Source organism: Marmota monax, unplaced genomic scaffold (genome assembly GCF_021218885.2).
Source record: "Marmota monax isolate L192 unplaced genomic scaffold, Marmota_monax_Labrador192_F-V1.1 WCK01_AAM20220418_F8-fsc00007, whole genome shotgun sequence".
NCBI classification, from domain to species: domain Eukaryota; kingdom Metazoa; phylum Chordata; class Mammalia; order Rodentia; family Sciuridae; genus Marmota; species Marmota monax.
Window position 1 is genome coordinate 28,514,606 of NW_026692781.1, and position 21,986 is coordinate 28,536,591.

Consider the following 21,986-nt stretch of genomic DNA (forward strand, 5'->3'; position numbering starts at 1 on the left):
AACTGTCACATCAAAATTGGTATTGGTGTTTATTTTCAACCAAACCTGATTTTTCTCAATTTTTTTTCTAGGTTAGATTAAAAAAAAATTCAAACTGGAAACTTCCATGTATAAATTTACACACAATTGTAGTCAATTTAGTCTTCAGAAGAAAAGTAGCTAATTACTGCTAGCCCAGTGATCAAACAGTATCATTATCTATACACTTCAATTTGCACTTTCCCAAAGATGAACACATTTTTAGAGCAAGGACAATTTCTTCCCTCCAACCTAAAATAAATACAAGTTTTTTAAAGATTATTTAATTGTATGTTAAGCAATCACATTAAGAGTGTTAGTCTCTGCCAACAAAAATACATAAGTACATGTTCAGTAAAAACAGAGCAGACCAGTCTTCAGGGCTAGACATTCCACCTCTGTGACTCTCTAGGAGGCCATTCCCTCATTTAAATGCACAGAGCATGAGTTGTCTTCTCAGAAGGCAAATGTTTGGAACTTATTGCATTTGGAAAGGGAAATTCAAACAGGAAACATGAAAAGAGCAGAAATCTAGTCTTTAACGAGGGAAGTTCTTTATATTTTTATATATTTTTTAATTAATATACACTTTCTCCTGAGAACTCTATCTCAAAAATCTCAACATGATCACCTCACTTATCATTTGCTCTAGAAATACATAAAACATGTATTTTGACAATGTCCTTAGGGTCGAGAAGACCTGCAAGAGAGATACCAGCCGCACAGGACTGCCCCTGAGGATCACTACCTCAGCTGGGAGTTGAAAGATATCTTTGTTGATCTCAGCACACCGTAATGTATGACAAGTAGCAAAAGAAAGAAAAATTGGACCAATGAATAGCACCACACAGATGACAATAACTCAAAGCCACTGACGCGCCAAGGTAACACACTCCCAACAAACCTGCCCTTCATATCTGAAAATCTAGAGCATAGCTACCATCCCATCAATAGGACATTTCCAAAAGACCTCATATATAGCCTGTGCTTCCCTGACAAATGTAAGGACATGAAAGCATCTCCAGAAACCACACTCCAAAGCCCTTTGCATGCTTCCCATCTCATAGATTTCAAGAGTGAATTACTTTCATCTCATTTTTGTCTCATTAGAGCCAGGATAATACATGCACACACTATGTCAAATCAAGTTCACATGAAAACAAATGATCATTCCTTCAACAAGAATGTTTAGAGTAGCTCCTAATTTTAAAAACATAGAATAGGTCAATTCGAAATTAAAGAAAAAAAAAAAAAAAAAAAAAGAACAGAGCAAACTAAAGGAAACAGAAAGAAATGCTGCCAAGTGTCTTAGATAAGGTTATTACTAAATTCTGGCTCTAAATTTTTTGGCAGTTAAGGCAGAAAAGAAAACACATTGCTACATATTTTCCATTTCCTGACAAAAGAAAGTTAAAAAAAAATTCACAGATGGAACTTTTTCTTGGAAGTAACTAAACAGGATTTACCAAACAAGATGTGGATGTAGCCTGTTTAGCGCTATAAGGGTAGCAAAATAAGGGATTTGGGGACAGGTTCTCTAAATATATTCACCACTGTTCCCTTGCACGTAGCATATAATAAAGGAACAAATGATTTAAAATGGTGTAATGTTATAAAAATGTTTCTTGTATTCCCCTTCTACAAAAGCCAGAGATAACTTTTAACTTGTTTTTCAGTAAAGATATTTCTATGTGCAATAGGATGAATGAGATAATAGGACCAAAAGTTTGCTTTCTAAGAACATGGGATGTTGAATATATGTTAAGACTATCCCTATCAAATATCATATCTTCAAATTGATGCTGCTACTTAAGTCTCCATAAAAACAAATTCTATATTGCTGACTCCAAGCGGGTGCTTGGCATTGGATGTATAAAGACTTACTGATGAACTGCATATTCATTCCTACCCAAGTGATCAATACCCATCCATCCAGGCAAATCAAGAGAGGTGCCTGTGGGAGGATTAGGCCTCTGTTGTACCTATCACTTATTTTGAAGGGTATAATTGCTCTAATATCTTATACATCTTTCTTTTTTTATATTTGCATGGTTTTATTGTGGTTAAATATACATAATATGTAATTTAACATTTTAGCCATTTTTAAGCATATAATTCGAGGGCATTTCTGTTGCCAGGCAACTGTTCCCACCACTTAGCTCTAGAACTTTCTCATCTTCTCAAAACTAGCAACGTATTTTTAAATGTTATTTTCTTTTTATTAAGTAGGAAAAGATGCTGTGTTTTCCAACTTGTCCCTTAGAGATAATAAGGAGGATAATAATCATAGAACTTTCTTTAATTCTCAAATAACCTCAGGGAATTCATGTTCTGGCCTCTACTTCACAGAGGAAGAAGCTGGTAGGGGCCAGGGATGGGCATGGAGTGTGGCTAGCCGAGCTCTAAGCAATGATGTGCCTCCCAGGTATCTCCCTCTCAGCTGGTCCTCTCCACTTCCTCACACCTGGCCAGGGACTGGCAGGCTCCTGACAGGGCTCCCAGACTCGCCTCCTGGGTCTCTGGGTTAAAGTCCCTCTGCTCTACTGGGCCTGGTTGTTCTTCACACGAGAAGTCATTTTACAGAATCAAAGCTTTTTTGAAAGAAACCATGCTAAACTCAGATAGGTAAAGAAAGACAACAGGGATCTTAACACTTTCTTATCCTGATTGTACATTGTAAAAATACACAATCAGGATGCTGTGAGACCAAGAGCATTTTATTGGTGTATGTGGGTGGATTAGGATGATGCACCAAATTGAGAGATTAAAAACCCTGGTTTCTGACCATGTCTTGTCACACATAATACTACATGAACTTCAAAAAGTTACTACAACTCTACAGACCACAGTTTGTTTATATATATGTATTTGGACACAATATCTTTATTTATTTATTTACTTATTTTTTATGTGGTGCTGAGGATCAAACCCAGTGCCTCACACATGCTAGGCAAGCACTCTACTGCTAAGCCACAACCTCAGCCCCTACAGACCACAGTTTTTGAAAATTAGAGTCCAGATTTAAACATTATCTAAGGCCCCTTCCAGTTCTAAAATGCTATAATCTAGCAAATGATGCACACTTTTTTACATTAGGTTCGATAAGGGCCCAGCAATATCTTAGTATCACCTCGTATGTCTTTTGTAGAGGTTAGAATTTCCAAACTAAACTCTAATTAACTAAGCCTTACAGGTCTAGCATTTTTGGAACGTTGAGTGGAGGGACACTGGAACCACTCACCAACCCTACTTTAGCCACAGAAGCCCCAATATGATCTGTGGTGTACACTGGCATTCCACATAAGATTTTATTTACATAAAGAGATTCATGGCAATAATAGAATTTGAAATTTATTATCTAGAGAAATTATTCTCAAGGTACAGGGGGACTTGGAAAACATATGAGAATCTCTTTGAGGATCAATAAAAGTGGAGATTCCTAGGACACACTACAATCTTCAGATTCAGACTCTGAATAGAGGACTCACTTTTCTTTTTAACCTTTCCAAGTGATTCCTAAACTAAACTTTGAGAAAACTAAAATTTTAAACTAAAACTAAAAACTAGAACACTTAAAATTTGAGAAACACTGGCATATGTTAATAAGCACTTATTACTGTAGCTAATTTACTGAACAAACCCATGGAGCTAATGCTAGATTTCTTAGAGGTCATAAGATGTGGGTTCAGAAGAAGCTAAACTTCAGCCTAAGTACCCCACATTAAAATCTAGGAACAAGTGGCCTCTTTGACATCCTGAAACTTAAATATAAATACTCCACTCTAAACAGTTAAGACAGTAAGAGGAAATCTGAGATTTAGAAAGCTGGTAAAACTCTCTCCATGGCCACCACCATAGCACTGATTCCTTAGGCAGGGCACAGAGGCAGGTGGGGCAGGTAAGGTCTTAAGAGCTTTTAGAATCAACATGTGTGGGAAGGGGGCAGGGTTGTACTATTGATCCTTCTGTTCTTGTCATCATCCTCTTTCCCACTCCCTCAAACTGGACTTTGGTCTCCACTGGACCACCCTGATATTGATCAGATGAGATGTAAATTTATCTCAGCAAATGGGGAGATGGGGAGGAAGGCCAATGGCCAAAGGGAATGAGCTCCATATATATCAGGGTAAGCCAATGAACTGTATCAATCAAGGGGGAGAGAGGACTATGGGTGGAGGCTTAAATTGGTTATAGTGGACTTAATAAACCCCAATCCTGAATGGTTACATTTATAAGTCCACTATGAGAAAATTATAAAAGTATGGTATGATCACCAAAATGGCAAGATGGTACAGCCATAATAAATTAGTTTGAAGGAAAAATATAAACTTTGTGATAGATGACAGATGGTTGTGTTTAAAAGATTTCTTTGCTGTTGTTATTTTAACACTCAAGTAAGTCTGATTCCACTTATTTAAAGTGCAAAAAAACAAAACATGATTGAGGAGTCAGGATGCTAGGTCTCTTTCCCATCAGGGGGAGTTAGTGACTGGCAGAGGGCCCAAAGGGGATTTCTAGGGTGCTGGTGATGTGCTGTTTGGTTGTATAGGTATGTTCAGTTGGAAAATATTCAGGAGGCTGAATGTGCTATTTTCTGCTATATTTTATTTGAAGGAAAACGTTTTAAAAGTTCAGGTAGCTGAATATTTTGTCCCTTATTCTTTAATTTTTAAGCAAGTAGCTTTTTAGTTTAAGAGCATCAGTTTGTTTTCCTTCAAACTCAATTTTAATCTCTAGAGATTAAGAACCCCTGGCCCTAAACACAGTTGAAACTCGAGGATTAATTACACTTTTCGGATTTGCTGTCTACTTTCAGGCTTTCATTTTGAAGGATGCTTTAAAAATCACAAAAGTATGCAATCACAAAGAGGTGGTAAATGTCTCCCTGTATTTTTCCAGGCCTACACATCCTATGCATAATCCAGCAACCATGCTGGGATCCTATCAGAGCTCACCAATGCAGAGTGTTCATCCTGAATCCATTCCTATTCCTAGAAAAACTATCCTTCTGGGGAAAAAACACTTACACAATAATCCACATCGTCTCTAGTGCAGCAGGGGGTTCGGTTATAAGTACACTGGAGTCAATAAGAGGAAAAGAAAACAGTTTTTCAGAGGGGCTGGGAGGGCTCTTTTTTTTTTTCCCCTTAATACTAAAAAACCCAAAATTGTCATGCTGATAATGTTCTACCAGGCCTTACAAACACTGTTATGATGAAAGGTACAGACCCCAGATGTCCCCTACTGGGTGGCACCACTGAAAACCACTGAACAAGGGCTGCACGTCTTGGAATTTGTGCTCAGTTCACATTCAGGTCCACACTATCTCCTTGGAAGGCTATGGACAGAGCCAGCCCTCCTCCAAGGCCTGGCCTTTCTTATTGTCTATGAATCATGAGAACATCTCTTGACCAGTGGTTATAGGTACATGGCCCACGAGGTCACAGTGAATGCTCATGGCCTAAGGTGGGAGGGAGATTTGGAGGATCAACTGGAAAATCATTCCCACAGCTGAGCAGTTGATACCAAATCTAAGATCTGTCCCCAATCCTGAGACAGGAGAAATGAGACTGCAAGCAGCAGCAAACAAGCAAGAAAATCCTGCTTTAGATAAAAAGAATTCAAACAGAAGCTCAGGAACTAAGTGTTACTCTGACGTGATCAGCTATAGGACTGAAGTGGCAAAGCCAGGACCACCACCGAATCCTCTTAATTGGGGTGTTGAATTGTCAGAGAGAAGCATAAGTTTGCTGGACAGTTTCCTCACTATATTTTATAGCAAATATTTTTAAAGTGAAAATATATTAAAATAACAATAACAACAACAAGAATAGTGAGGAATCATTTCTAAAAATCAAGTTTGGGGGCTACCCAAGCTCAAAGCACACTGCTTCTGTAGTTTGTCCTGAGGGTATGGACAGTGACTGGCACAGAAAGAAAAAGGTCACACATCCTGACACAGACACTGAACAGGGGAAATCTGACAGGACCCAATGTTGGCTCACAAAGTCACTGCGACTGCTCTTGCGGGTGAGGGGCTTCCCCAGGGAGGTTCCTGCTGCCTAAACCCATCCTGTAATAGAAGAAAGCTGAGCATGTGCAGAGGCTTTCTTGGTCTGACCTCAAAGTAGAACACCATAGTGAAGTTTCAGTGAAATCCCCAAGCTGTCTGATTTGAGATGTCACTGGTATCAAATAAATCACATACCACTCCTTTGCTTCTATGCAGACTTTCAGAATCTACATTCACCTACTCACACAACAGCCCCTTCCCTTCCAATCTCAGATCAGACTACCTGTTGCAGGAAAAGCAATGTTTGAAACTGCCTCAACTTTGACTAGCATGGGATCTTAAATAAATTCCTTAATTCATCTGAGCTTCATATATAAAATCGAGCAATCCAATTAGCTGACTTCCACGCATCAATCCATAAATTATGTATAAGCTTGATCTATTTCACAAAATTATCCGAACAAAAAAGAAAGCATGTGAAAGTGCTTTATCGAAGTGTAAAATAGTACTTCACAAATTTGAGTTACTATAAGAAATACTTCTTTTAAAAAGTAGAGCTGTTAGCCTTAAAATAATTCAGTGAGGTCATTTAAGAGATGGACCAATCTGCACATTCCAACCAGATGCCCCTCAGCTGAGCTGCAGAAGGCAAAAGACACAGAGGAATGCAGATGTCACAGCTGTAGGACAAGGCAGGTCAGAGGTGGCAATGGAGTGCTTGGCCAGAAAAGGAAGGCAGAGTAGCTGGAGTGGGGACAGACAACTAGTGAGGGCAGTCAAGGGATTAAACAGACTGTAGAAAGGATGAGACACACATGGGAATAGGGGACGGAGCTCAACAGTCATCAGGTACACTCAGACCCTACTTTGTAACCTACCTACCTCAATTGTATAAATCCATAAATCCTCAAATTTGCAAACTGCTTGCTCCTCCAATGTGTGTGTGTGTGTGTGTGTGTGTGTGTGTGTATTTAATCTCATTTTTAGAGGAAGGCATTTTCAGTTCTGAGTTTTTAAAATATAAAAATTCTGGTTATATTTTACCAAAAAAAGCATCATTTATTGAGTACTAAATAAATCAGGGCTGAGGCATATTTCTCAATGGGCAAGAATGAATTATGTTAGAATTCTGGGCAAGACAGTTCCTTGTTGTGTCAGACTGTCCCATCATTGCAGGAGGTTTGGCATCTCAGGGCTCAGCCACTAAATCCAGCAACTCTTTGCAAACACTGTTATGATAAAAGACAGTCCATAGACTCCAAGTGCCCCCTACTAGGGGGCACCACTGAAAACCACTGAACAAGGGGGACACGTCTTGGGATTTGTCTGCCTATTCATCTGTCACTTATGAAATAGAATGGACCATTAAATTATTCTCACTTGGGAACATATGAACTTATTGAAATGAATTGCCAATTGTTTGCAAAGAAGAAATACCAAGAGGGATTTTATCTATACTTATCAGTATTTAAAAAAAACAGATTGAGATATCATAAGTGGTGGTCACCATTTCAGCAAGCAAGTCGCTATCCTCACTGAATACAACCTATAGACCAAAATTATGTCCAGCAAAAATTAGAGTAATCAATGTGATTAGGGGGATGCTGTTAATGGATGAACTTGTGCAATGCTGTCTCCTTGTCCTGCCTCCAGAAACTCTGGTTACTATTAATCTACATACACATACAAACAAAGCTCTCTCAGAACTCTTCCTCATGTTCTCAATTCATTTTGCTCCAATTATACCTAAATGTCTCCCAGGAATATTCCTCTTTCCTGACTCTAATCTTTTCTCCCAGAGTAAACTATAGGAAGTTTTCATTCCTTGTCCCTCCACCTGCTTCAGATGACAAATGATTAATTAATCTCTTGTTCTACTTTTTAAAATATTTTTTTAGTTGTTGATAAATCTTTATTTTATTAATTTACTTATATGTGGTGCTGAGAATCAAACCCAGTGCCTCATACATATCAGGCAAGCACTCTACCACTGAGCCACAATCCCAGCCCCTTGTTCTATTTTTTAAAATATATTTTAAAAATATATATTTTAAAAATAGGTTTTCTATGAATAATAGGTTTTAGTGATCCAAATGTACAAACAAGGGAAGGATCTGGTACAACAGAATTTCAAAAGGATTAAGCCAATTTTTGAAAAAAACGTATAGTACTGTTTATCTCTTTTGTTAGCTTCTCCAAAACTAAGAATGAATTCAGTATTTTGGCCCTTTAAATTCATGCCCTCCTCTTCTTACATCTCACCATTTTCAAAATACACAGTCGAAGCTCTTGCCAGGATCCCACATAAGATGCGTGAGCAGAGAAGAGGGTGAATAAGAAGAAAAAAGCAACAAAGCTAAGGGTATACTTTCTAATGTTTTCTTACACACAGTATTTACTGATCTGTATAATTATTCCTCAAAATGCATTGGTTTCACAGAACAACACTACTTTAAGGGACTCTAGAAATTTAAATTGAGTTTAAATTTTTTCCAGACTATGCCTGGCACTTGAATGCAGACTGTGTAACTATTTCCTAGCACCACTAATCCTCAACCATCTCTCCTGTAAGTGCTAAGTGTCTCCTGAAAGTAAAAGAAATGAAACATCTTTTAAATCCCCAGATAACTGTCATGGGCCCCAAAATAGGAGGCTAATTTCTGAGATTAATAACATTTCTTTTCATATCCCTAAGGGAAGACATCAGAATCTTGTGCTTAATTATTTTAAAAAGATGGAAGTAAACAAAAAGGCAATATATTACACAGAATGAGGCTTTTCTAAGAAACTGGACCTATTTGTCTGCTAACTGAATGAAAATTCATGCTGCTATTAGGCATAATTTTTAAAGATTCTATTATGCACCCAATTGCCCAATATTTCTGGATCTTACTTCCATGATTACAGTTTTTACTCCACAGGCAGTGCAGTGTTTACTTTTCCCCCAGCTGTCTTTTCATTCAACAGAATGAGGCCCAAGAGAGTCAGGGCATGGCATTTTCCAGACTACATCACCCTGCCAAGGAGCAACCCTAAGACTCCTGCCTCCCTAGGACCCATGGATTGGATCTGCTTGTGTCCCTTGTACCCTGTGATTAAGATGGACCATTTAGTCAACAGCTGCTCACTTGGTGGGAGAGCCTCATCCACCCTCTGGTACCGGCTGACATCCTGGCGCACTGAAGGTAGTGACCGCAAGGGCTGGTGACCATTGGCTTGAGAACCTAAGATTAAAGGTACAAAGTTACCTAGGTATTGCTTTCACTCTCAGTGTTAAACAGTCTTAATTAAAAAAAAAAAAAAAAAAAAAAACCTAACATCAATCCTGAGGCTGATCTTTCCGTAGTCTCATTTCCCATATGAGAATCAAGAAATGAAAAAAGAGAATAAAAAGGAGGTAGTGCTCGGAACAGGCCTCTAAAGCAATGTCCTCTGCATACATTTTTCCTCCTTTGTCCCCCTCCTCCTCCTCCACTCACCTGGCTTCTGCTCTGCTCATGCACTAATGCTTTAGGGTACAAAAAGGCCACCAGATAATGAAAGAAGCAAAAATAAAATAGGAGAAAGAGGAAATAATTTAGGTAGAAAAATTAATTATAGAATAAGAAAACCATGCTAATTTGAGTCTATCTTATTTTGGCATATGAAATAATTATCCTTTAACTTTTTAATGCATCTCTATTAAAACATTATAAAAGAATCATTCTAGAGAGCCACATTCACTGAGATTCAATGCAAATTTTATGTCCAAATTTGCGTCTTCAGACACTGGCTTGTGCTTCAAGTGTCAGAATGTATCACCTAACTTGATTGACATCTCTTATGCTATACAGGACAAAAAAACAAAAACTGATGCAAAGCACATACTAACCTGCTGCTCTGAGGTTTTATGAAGGGGGTATGACTTAGGTTTTCCTAATAACCTCTGTAGATTATACTAGGTCAAAACTGCCAGTCTATTTGGTTTTGTATCAGGACCCATTAGAAATTCATTATTTAAGTTTGAAACCTGTTGTTTGCCAGGTCTCTTATTTTAGCCACAGAAGATGTATTAAATAATAATAATAATAATAAATACTGATTTAGAACTGAGGCCTAACAAATGCCCATACATTTGTTCCCTGTTTCCAGCTCTTTCTGGTTCCATTTTTGATCTTCCCCCTCTTTCCCTTCTCATTCCTTTTGCTAACTCCAGAACCCCACAACAAGGAATTCAGGTCATATGCAACTGCAATATAATTTGCATTGAGGGGAAAACAACACAACTTCTCTCCAAGCACTGAGTCTCCTGCATCCTACCTCCAGTAGCGCCCTCCTCCTGGGCAGTGGCCCCTTCACAAGCGCCTTGGGCATCCCCAGCATCACCTTCTTCCTGAGGCTGGCTCTCAGGGGCAGCAGCAACAGCTCCCTCTAGGCTCCCTCTCCGCTGCCAGACCTCCCCAAGCTCCTCCTGGTCAGGTAATGTGGCTGAATCTGTCGCTGGCCCTTCCTCCTCCCCACTGGGCACCTGTACCACAGGTAAAGAACCCGGAGTGCATATGGGATCCTGAGACCCTTCAGCAGGGCCACTGCTGGGGGGCTCTGCTGCACAGGCCCCGTCTTCCTCTTCCTGAGAAGAAAAGGCTGGGGTTTCGGGAAACCGTGCACTCTCCATGGAGGAGCACCGAGTGTCCACTGAGGACAGCTGTGTGGTCACACTCTCATTGCAGGAGCTGTCAGCACCTTCCAGGTCACTCTCTCCCTCAGGCCGGGTGCTGGCTTCACTCACGCTCTCTGTCCTGGCAGGGTCGCTGGGTTCTGTTTCGGAGGACACCTGGGACGGCTCAGACCCCTGATCCAGGGACTCGGTCTCACTGATGGCTCTTCGGCTCCCTCCTGATGTGTCAGAAGTCCCCGTGTCCGCCCCACTTGTAGGCTGATCAACCTCTTGAGAGCCACACAACTCAGTGCTGCCCTGGTCAGCACTGGGTTGAGACTCTGGGCCAGTTTCGCTTTCCTCTGGGGCTGGGCCTGAGGGCAAGGAGCCATCTGCAAGCTCAGGAAGGTTCTCTGGCTTATCCTCAAAGGAAGCTGCTTCGTGCAGGGAGGTTTCCTCATTTTCAATGGGGTGGTCATCCTCTGGCTTCGTCTGAGATGTCAGGCTGCCATCATCAGTTCTCGATGCCCTGCTAAACATGATCAAACCACCTTCCTCCTCCAAGGAAGATGGATAACCCAGGTCTTGCTGGAACTCATGGTCTTCTTCATCAGAATCAATATGAAGCATTGCATTGAGTCTTGTGTCAGTGGGAAAACTACTCCTTAGTTTTGGAGAGGCTCCCATGGCCCTCTCAGAGGAGGTTGCTGCTCCTGGCCTGGAAGGGCCATTGTGTTCGATAGCATCTAAATAATCATTGAGTGAATCCTGACGGCCTCTGGGAGGTGAGGTCCTTGAAGAAGTAGAGGTTAAATCCTCTGTGTCTATTTCCAGAGTAGAACTAGTCCTGAAAGAATGCTTGGGTGTCCCCTCAGCAGTACTTTCCTCAGACACTGGTCCATTAGCACAAACAGGGCTGTCATGATGGCTCCCTGGCATGTCCTCGTCATCAGACGGGCTTCCTAGATCTCCGTTCACAGTACCGACTCCAAGGATCGTACCAACAGCTTCTGGCGACGCATCTGGATGAGAAAGCAGCATTTGTAAAGATGAACTAGAAATAGCAAATGAACTTTTCATAATCTTTTGTCTCGTGACCAATTGGTTCAAAGAATTCGGTCATCCCACTGAAGCCATTTGGTGGTATTACCAACTTGCTGAGTTTCAACACTCCCGACTACACAGCATGTAGCGAGTTTGACATGTGAGTTATGTATATGCTAACTCCTGCAGAAATTCTGCTGCTTAGTTTCAAAATGCAGGTGAAATTCTAAGAGACATTTTGTGATAAACAGGCTTTCCTCTCTGCTTTGAGAACTTCAGCAGGTGATTATCATATTTCAAATGATTATTTGAAAGCTATTTTATTTTCAGAACAGAACACAAACTCAATTCTGTTCAAATGCCAACTGCCCACAGAGCAAGATTTAGCAAGTGTTTATGGATGTGTATAGGCACCTCACCTTCATGGACAGAAGATGTGACTTCCACTTTAAACTGCAGGTACCCGCTCACATGATCAGCTGGGAGCCTTCTTCCAAGGTTGTAGCTGAGCATCTGATCCCTGCAGGAGGAGAAATGGTTCTCACATCCTTACTACACAGGTGTCAGCCTTCACATTATTCCCACAGGCACCCCCAAATCCCACGTATTTTCCTTTAAAATTTCAGACTCACAAGTAAAGAAAATATAAGGCACATTATAGCCCATGTGAACACTTTATAAAGCCAGAGATAAAAGGAAACCTTGTTGAAAAGAAAATTATTAGGAGAGAGCAACATGGAAACACAGGAAAGGGCCATACACAGGCAGCAGACCCAGCTGGTATGAGTAGATGGACTACTCACCTCTCCTTCCTCACCTGCAAAGGTAGGGGTGGACCTGTTGCCCCTCACTGTGAGGGAGCCTGGCAGATCACTGATTCTCAAGGCACCTTTTGAGCCATGCTGATGGGATGGTTGGAGAATGTGTCACTATAAGATCAGAGGGGTCATGTCCCCAACATGGTGCTGGAGGGATTCACAACTGGGTTTGCCCAGTTTTTGCCCAGCCTTGCTGCCAGGCTTGGTTAGCCACTTTCCTCAAGGATGAAATTCTCCGTCTGTTTCAAGACCATGTCTATTTATTGAAGTCAAATGCAATTACTTAATTTGCTTGAGTGCAAGCAACTCTTATTCTGAATTAGATTTTTTTTCTTCATTAAAAAATAATCAATGGGATAGTATCAAATCATACCATCTCTGTTCTCACACTGCCCTCTAATGGCTATTTAAGAAGGAGAACATAATGCCTCGGCCTAACATCTGCATTACTGGACAGTTTAGAGTATTCAGTCAGCTATATGGCATAACTCTGCATAATTTCTCTGTTCTTCTCTATTTCCTTAGTACACTCCTAATAGGCATTGTCTGTTTAAAAGAACACAAATTAAGTTAAAAATCCCAGTTCAGTTCTTATGAATTATTCTGATCTCAAAGCAAGACTTTCTTAGAGAGTTCTTTTTCTTGCCTAGAGATGACATTGTGATAATTTCACTTTCTTGATTGATGCTTTGATGTTTCATTTCCCATACAGATGTCTTACTGTGTGCCCTGTATTACTCTGCTGAGGGCTTTATGTGCATTATTTCTTTTCATTCTCCTAGCAAGCCAGAGGTAATGGTAGCCCTGTTTTCTAGAGGAGGGAACTAAGATGCAGCCAGTCAACTATTAAGTGCCAGACCTGGGAATAGACACAGATTCATCTGACACAGAAGCCCCCCCTTGGCAGTCACTGCACCTCATTTTACATACATCTCAGTGATTCCAGACCGGTTTCAGTATCACACATCATAATGACATATTGCCTTGTGGGCCACCTTGATTTGAATAATATCAATGCTTTTTCTATTTAAACTGGTACTTTACAAAATTTCTTCTGTAAAGTAATGCAAAGGCGTCTGCAACTATTAGACACTACAGGTATGTCCAAAGCCATTTAGAGTATCCAAATAACATTATATGATGACTATTATCTGCATAATGACAGGGATGTCTTTTTCTTTTCTTCACCACTATTGTCCCAATATTTAGACAGTGCCCAACACACAGAAATGCTTGATATTTGTCCACTAATGCATGAGTTGGACCTGCTCTCAACTTCGCTGTTCACCCATCTCTTTGGAGACTCAGTCCTTTAAAGATAAAATCATCATTTCTGGTTTAAAAATAAATCAATCCTCCTCTCCTCCTCCTCCTCAATCAATAAAAGCAAAGTGTTAGTGTTAATGATGAAGATTTATAAAACTGATGAGTTTTATTTAGGAAATAAATATTTGTAAGAACTGTAAGGAAAGGCTATATCTATCTGTTTTGCTCACTATCTCCTCTCCAATGCCCAACACAGTGCTTGACATTTAGTAGGCACGTAATATATAATTATGTACATATAATAACATATATATGTGTGTGTATATATATATATACATATATGAATTAAACTAATTAATAAGTGAGACTTTTTTACTTGGAAAATGAATTTTAACTGACAAGATACTCAACTATTCAACTTGTAAGTACAGGGAACCCTCCCTATTCACTGTAGATTCTGAGCCCAGAGTTTCCTCATTCACTGAGTGCCTATCCAGGGATTCAGCAGCTGTGCTGGTCTTGCTCACCCTGATTCATTCTGTTTCTCACTGTCATATATAATTATAAAAGAATGTGTTATATATTATTATGAAAAAATGAGTGCAAAAACATTCTCACTAAGACAGTCTCTTACTAACATAATCAGAGGAATTGACAAAGCATAGGAGCGTGACATGCCTTTTGGAAGGAACAGAAGTCATGCTCTGGTAAATGTCATGTTCAAACAAACATTCTTGAAATAGGTTATTAGTAAGGAGTTCTAGCTCATCCTCTACAACTGCACCCTGTAAAAGTTCAACAATTTCAAAGAGCAGCATGCTACCAAATGCCTAACCAATCAAATACAGCATTTTTCAAGAGCTATCAATTATTTGATGGAAAACAATAATCATATCAGAATATAGATTTATATGTAACAGCTAATATGCTAATATGTAGTATCATTGCAGTGATTTTAATCTACTTAGAAATAATCCATGATCCTGATATTTTATGAATCCATGTTGGACTTGCTTCTAGTACACATAGAATCCAGGACTGGTAATTCTCTGGATATTCAATTCTTTAAAAGAGTAAATCAAAAGCCAGAAAGTGAATAACATTTTCAATCATGAGATTCTATTTTTCCTTGTTTGTTATTGCTGGCATACATAAAATTGACACCACCAAGTGTCATATATATTATGTAAATTACATGATTATAATTATATAAATTAAATGATAAATATGTTATATTCACTGTACTCAGTTCTCACTCTCTATAATCTTTCACTTTTTATAAATGCTAAAAATAATTTTAAAAGCTTTCCAAAATATATCTACTAGAAGCTCTAAATGTTATTCTTAAAAATAATTGAGATTTCTCAGCTTTCATCAGGTAAGTCAGGTTGTTAGAATTTCATATAATCTTCCGACTTGCTATGGACGGCTCAACCACAAAATCCACTGCCTCTGACCATCAAGAGGATTAGACTCCATTAGAATCTCTGAGTTTTGGGCTTTGAAGGGGCCTTAGAGATTATGTGGTCCAAATGTTTTAATTTTCAGATGAGAAAATTAAAGACCAAGAAAATTGTGATTTGCCAAAATCAAAGAGTTGATTAGTAGCAGAGTGAATATGAAATATCAACTGTCCAAAGGTAACAGTAATATTACATTATAGCCAGTCCTTGAGACGTTTCAGAGACACCAGGTTCTTTCTATAGCAGATGGATCCGAACTCAAATCTCAGCTCCACCATCTGCTTATTAGCCTAGGAGTCTTCTCTGAAATTAGTATTATTACATTAGCTACCTCTCATTGCTGTTGAGATTACATGAGCAAATGAGTGTGATATACTTAACCCCTGACATACAGTGGACTCCCAGCATCTTAGGTGATTATTGTTACTCCTAATTACTACTGTTACTTCTGCTGCTACCATAACCACCACCTCCACATGTTCAAAATGTTCTTACAGTAAAAGAGGTACACAACCAGATGCCTCTTAGTGTCATCTCAGAGTACATGTGTTAGAGTCTGCTGGTGCTTACCATGTAAAACCATGTTCAATATAATATAGAATGGAAACATGCTATGATTTCTTTACTCACAACTTACTAAAAACTCATACAAAGAAAAGCATGGATCACATGTTAAGATTCTGCATATGTCTAGGAGCTTACTATTTTACCTCCTTATCTAGGTCTTGTTTTGAAAGGCCACAAACAAGATTGCTTTTGTTTTTCAGAAATAATAGCTTCTCCAGATGGGCTTAATTAGGATAAAGTAAGTATCCTCTGACACTAAATTCTGCTCTAGGGAGAGTTTTATAGACAGATTTCAATACATTAAAAACACAATCGAACACTGAAATATGATTCTGAAATACAAATGGTATGTACATCTTGAAAAAGATATAGATGCCAAGAAAAAAAGATACATAATTATAATGAAGTGCTATTGACCCTGTATACTTTTAATAACTGTAAAGCCACTTTTATTTTTAAAAGAATTATATTATCACTTCTTGTCAGTAAGAAAAGTCCTAGGGCTACCAAGTCATTTCTGTACAAACTTATCTCAACAAGATCCCTAGAAGTCAGAGCTGATTACCCAATGGCTTGTCGCTCCAGCAACCTCTGGACTGGAATGGTTAGTTTCCCCAGGAAACGTTTGATAATAGGACGGCTCTTGGCAAACTTGTCTTTAATTTCAATTTCCAGGACATCAGTTAGAAGTGCAAAAAAGGAATATTTCTGAAAGCAAAAGCAGGGAACATGTTGGTTCAAAACAAGGACAAATATAACACTTTACAGTATAGGAAATGATCTCTCTTAAATTGTAATGATATATGGGGTCCATATTACTAGAAAAATCTATGGCTATTGTGGATCCTGTATTTTGATATGTGCTGGATTAGAATGAACTGAAATATTTTATTAATAGCCATTTAAACTCCTAATCTCATGGGATTTTTGAAGTTGCAAAACATAGTTTATAATATTCCTTCATTTAGTGGTTAAAGTAGGAACATCTATAGAGTACTGTGGTATCCCTAAAAAGAATTAAAATAAAACAGTTTTTAAATGGAATTATTACCCAAGTTTAAGAGACACATGGGGTCATTTTTTTCTTTTAACAGATGCATTTTATTTACATAATTTATGCCTTCACACAGTTGGCCTTTCCCATCTTTAGGTACCTCATATAAGGATTCCGCCTACCTCAGTTTGAAAACATAATTAGGTCTACAATGGTTGCAACTGCAACAAATATGAACAAACATTTGTTTCTTGTCATTATTCATGGGGTCATTTTTTCTGGGACAGAAAACAAAAACAGAAGTTAAGATAGGCTTTGTTTTTATTTAAGAATGTCATTGGGGAAATCTAAATTGGAGTTGATAAGTATATAAAATAAATATAAAAAGCTTTACTAATTTTATCATTAAGATGGGAGGAAGGAGGCATGGGGAAAAATGGAGAAACTGATGCGGCAAAGGAGAAGGAGGGTGGGGGCTTAGGAAAGATGGTGGAATGAGATGGACATCATTACCCTTGGTACATGTATGACTACACATATGGTGTGATGCTATATTGTGTACAATCAGAGAAACGAAAAGTTGCGCTGCAATTGTGTACAATGAAGCAAAATGCATTTTGCTGTCACATATACCTAATTAATATAAATAAATTAATAAAAAGATAAAATTTCCTTTTTAAAGCTGATATCAGAATAAATAAAAGATAGGGCCAGAAAACTAACCAAAATATTGTCACTCTTTCCCTGACGGAATCCACACAACTGCAGTGATGTGAATAGTGCCAACCAGCTTGGTGCTTAGGCACCACAACGTTTATTTAGTCATAACAATAAAAGTTCTCTAAGGGCCAGGCAATTTGGCGTCTGCTTTATGGAAAAAAGCACTTACTTAGAATGAGAAAGCTGAATGCAAGCCCCATTATTGCCTCTTGAGTAGTTAGTCACATAAACACTCCAACCTTTGGTTTATTTGATTGCTTGATTGATTATTTATTTTTAGTACCAGGGATTGAACTCAGGGGCACTCGACCACTGAGCCACATCCCCAGCTCTACTTTGTATTTTATTTAGAGACAGGGTCTCACTGAGTAGCTATTCATTTATGCTGAGGCTGGCTTTGATCTGGATCCCCCTGCCTCAGCCTCCCAAACTGCTGTGATTTCAGGCATGCACCACCACACCCAGCAAGTTTTGGTTACTTAATCCAAAACAGAGAGATGATTATCTCATCCCATAGCCTCCCCTATCAGGTTTGCACTGATGACTGCTCAAGAAAACTTGCAAATACAAAATGTTAGAAATAAAGCTATTGCTTATTACAATACCATATTCACTATGTGCCTTCTAGAGATTATATTGAGATTAATTCTGTCTTCTAGGCTTTGAAATATGTTAGATTAAGGGGTATGCCTCTAAGTATTATTTCTTATTAAGAGATCCTATGTGTAGTTTTTTAAACCATGTATAAGAATGCAAGTGATGTTTGCCTGTTCAGATAACCAGAGCAACTGCTCAGGAGACACATTTTGCTGTGTTGACAAGGATCAAAGAGCATGTCACACGTCTTCTCAAATTGGTTTTAGATCTACTGCATTATCCCTCTCCAATTAAATACCTCTACAATATTGTTAGAACATATTGCTGGATCCCTGAGAAATGGTGGAAGAGTTTATGCCTTGTTCAAACTGTAAGTAACCACATGGTGTCTTTTTGTTCATTCTCTGACTCTCCGTATTTCTAATGAGAAAACCCTTTGCTTGATATGGGCACTAGGATGACGGGTAGCATACTGTAGCTGTGAGGAAGTCTAAAATACCATCAACACAATCTGCCGTCACTCCGGGTGACAACTCTTAGAATGGCTCATGCAACAAAAATCTAGAAATCCACAAAAGATTTGCCAAAGTCCACAGAGAAGTTCCTTCAATTTGAAAAGAATTCATGTTAGGACAAAATTTTAAATAAAACTTTTACTCAGGTTCTTCAAAGTAATAATTACTTATCCTGTTCTTATTTAAAATTATGGAATTTTGTTCATGGCAAATTTCTGGCATTGATTTTAATTTTGTAAAAAAAAAAATAATTTATTAAGTCAGGCATGGTGTCATGTGCCTGTAATCCCAATGACTCAGGAGGCTGAGGCAGGAATATTGCAAGTTCAAGGCCAGCCTCAGTAACTTAGCAAGACACTGTTGCAAAATAAAAAATTAACAAAGAGGTAGGAATGTAGCTCAGTAGTAGAGTCCCTCTTGGTTGAATCCTAAGTACTGCATAAAAATAAAATAAAATAAATATACATATATACATATTTATTTCATTAAGATATTTGATTACTGAATCTTTTGGCAGACCCTTAAATTGTGTCCCTGAAGTAAATACCTCAACTGTCTTGGACCCAACTTTGATGAGATAGAAAACTTCAGTCTAATTGTACCCTCTTTCGAACAGAACCCTAGACAACTTAGCCATATTGCCCACACGCATGAATAGTTCAAAGTGCATAGAGCTCAGAAGGAAAACAATGAGCCTGGTTGACATTCTGTCAAGTAGAAGACCCCTAAGGGTCATCTTACCTCTCGGTGCCAAATAGGATTAGTGGTGTTACTGATGATAGTAGACCTTCTCTCCTGCCCATGGTGAGCACAGGTGGGGAAACTGCTCTTCTTCCCTGGCTGAATGGACATCTTAAGATAAGGGTCAGGATTGAAGAACATCCCTTTCTTTAGCCCAACTGCCCTAAGATCTTTAAAGAAAGAGAGAGAAGGAGGGAAAGACAAAGAAGGAGGAGGAGGGAGGAGGGAGGGATGGAAAAAGGCAGAAGGAAGGATCCACATATCCTGATTAGAACAACAACTCAAAGATAATTCACTCTTAATCACACAAGAGGTTCTAAACACAACAATTCGGTAAAACAACAACAAAAGTTATTCACGCTATAATTGCTTGGACAAATGAGGACAAGTGGGTTATGGCTGCAATTTCAAAGGTGGTTTTCCTCACAGGTTGTAAAACTGAAGCCAAACCTTTACCACCACCTCACACCCCTGTGCTCCCTATCCTGGGAACCTTTAGATGCCAGCAGGTGCATCGTTTACCACCTTTCCCAGAGTAGTAATTTGGCAACTGGAGTTTTAGACAGTGTCTTGAGAAAAATCCTTAGTAAATAGTTTTTTGGACAGCAACTTCCTTCATGAAAAAAAATGAATCTTTTATATACATATGGAAATGAGTTTGAATTAAGTTTAATTAGAGAGGAAGCTTCAGAGTACACATTCATGGGTGCCATGTTTAAAATGCTGTATATGTTTCATAAGTGTGAAGAACATTAGGTGGAAAGAGTGGACCAAAAATGATTCATATATGTGGGTCTTGCCTGCTATTTTAAATAGTTCTACAGATACTTTTTCTATAGTCTGTAATTTAAATATTTGATGAATGTCCTAGAACTCACCTTAGTTTCACAAATTGTCATGTGCATAAATGTCCTAACTAAAGTCTGTTTAGTGAGGAAACTGATACTTAAAAAAAATAGTCAGGCTAAAAGATACAAAAATGACAGGAACAAAAGATGGCCCTCCTGGTTCCCCAGTTCTGAGATTATCAGTGGATTAATGTAGTTCTGGGAGCTAAGCAATCATGAAAACTTCTGGAAGAAAAGAATGTAAATAACTTTCTGTGGATCAGTCTGGGGAGGTCCTAAACACTCTAGTTCAGACAGCATCAAAACCTTTGGCTTTCAAAGGGTCTCCAGGGTCATCTCATGCAAACCCATTTCTGAAAATAGAAGGTCTTTCTTAGGAGAAGAGAATTGGCCTGGAGCTGGCTGACCATAGACTCCTCCAGGTCAAACTGGAGAGGGCTTCCAATGGCTCACAAGAACTCATGGCCTGAACATATGTGAAGAAAGCAGGTGAGGACTGTCCAGTAACACATAACTGGCAGGAGAAGGAGGAAGCTTAATACGTCAGCAAATACTGAAGTATTCAACCAAAGGACCTTGTGTTAATGACACTGCATGAAATATAATACAACCTTTAGCCTGACAACCAGCAAGCAAGGGAAGAGACAAAGAAAAGACTAGACAGACACTCAGAAAAGCTGCTGTAATCTCATTGTCCCCACAGACCCTATTGCTGATGCTTCATAAACTAAGCAGGCACTATTAAATGCAGAGTTTGCACTGTACTGTCAGTTTAATAGTGCCACACGTTTTCACTTGATTTTATTTAGCATAAAGCCGCTTTGAGAGGGAAATGCAATTTACACATTTATTTTCTTGCCTTTGAGTAGGCTTGCCTTGGACTCAGAGGCAGAATGATATACTTTAGACATTAAGATCTACTTCCAGACAAGGAATTTCTTTTCAATAAATGAAGAGGAATGTGGACAGAAGTGGCTGCTGCAAAGTCTGGCAGAGCTAAGCCATTTGCAAAAAGTGTTCCTTCAAACGAAAAGCATTTCACCAGAAGATTAAGTCACTGGGATGAAAGATGTCACTGTTAGATAACCCTGATATTAAAATCTCCCACAATGAGAAACAAGACATAGTACAAACACATCTTCATTAATAAATACAATAAACTACCAATCATGTTTAATCTGATAATTTAGTTCCCTTTATCCATTTCACTTGTACTCTTGCTTCTTGCTTTTTTCTTATATATGTTTTATTGTTCATATCCATGATAGGCCAAAGAAGGACTTAAAGTCACAAAGGTATGACATGTTAAATATCCTAGTTACAGCCTTATTTGGAAGAGATTTAAAATATTAATTCAAGTACAATTTTTATTTTAGTTGTAGAGTTCAATTATTTGTATTCTTAGATAATCAAGAGTAGATAATCCTTAGATAATCAAGAGTAGAATATTTGTAGGCAACCATTCTACAATGCTTCAATGCCCTAAGATAAAAATTAGCATCCACAGTCAATATGTTACAACCAGATTAAGCTTCTAGAATTAACCTTATGGAATTGCTTTCATCTCCTATGATTTTTAGCCACTTCTGTGTATCTGCAAATGTCTGACTATATGGTAGGAAATAAAAAACAGATGTTAGGTAACCAGCCTCCATGTGAAGAGAGGTGGGATGCTAGAAGAAGTATTAAAAGAAGCATTTGGCTGTGACCTGAAATTTATTTTTCTACTTTTCAGGAAATGCTCTA

The 21,986-nt window shown here is 38.6% G+C and overlaps 1 protein-coding gene across 5 annotated transcripts in view; it reads right to left on the bottom strand.

The window, feature by feature from the left end:
* Positions 1-21,986, bottom strand: part of Hecw2 (HECT, C2 and WW domain containing E3 ubiquitin protein ligase 2) — a 365,180-nt gene that overhangs the window by 100,756 nt on the left and 242,438 nt on the right. For 4 of the 5 annotated variants that reach the window (XM_058580338.1, XM_046447322.2, XM_058580339.1 and 1 more), the window contains 5 exons: positions 19,393-19,562; positions 16,391-16,533; positions 12,131-12,231; positions 10,331-11,689; positions 9,160-9,255 (listed from right to left, as the gene is read on the bottom strand). In XM_058580338.1, coding sequence (XP_058436321.1) covers positions 9,160-9,255; positions 10,331-11,689; positions 12,131-12,231; positions 16,391-16,533; positions 19,393-19,562 — 1,869 coding nt within the window. The remainder of the gene's footprint in view (positions 1-9,159; positions 9,256-10,330; positions 11,690-12,130; positions 12,232-16,390; positions 16,534-19,392; positions 19,563-21,986) is intronic. The other variant, XM_058580340.1, reaches the window with a different exon arrangement.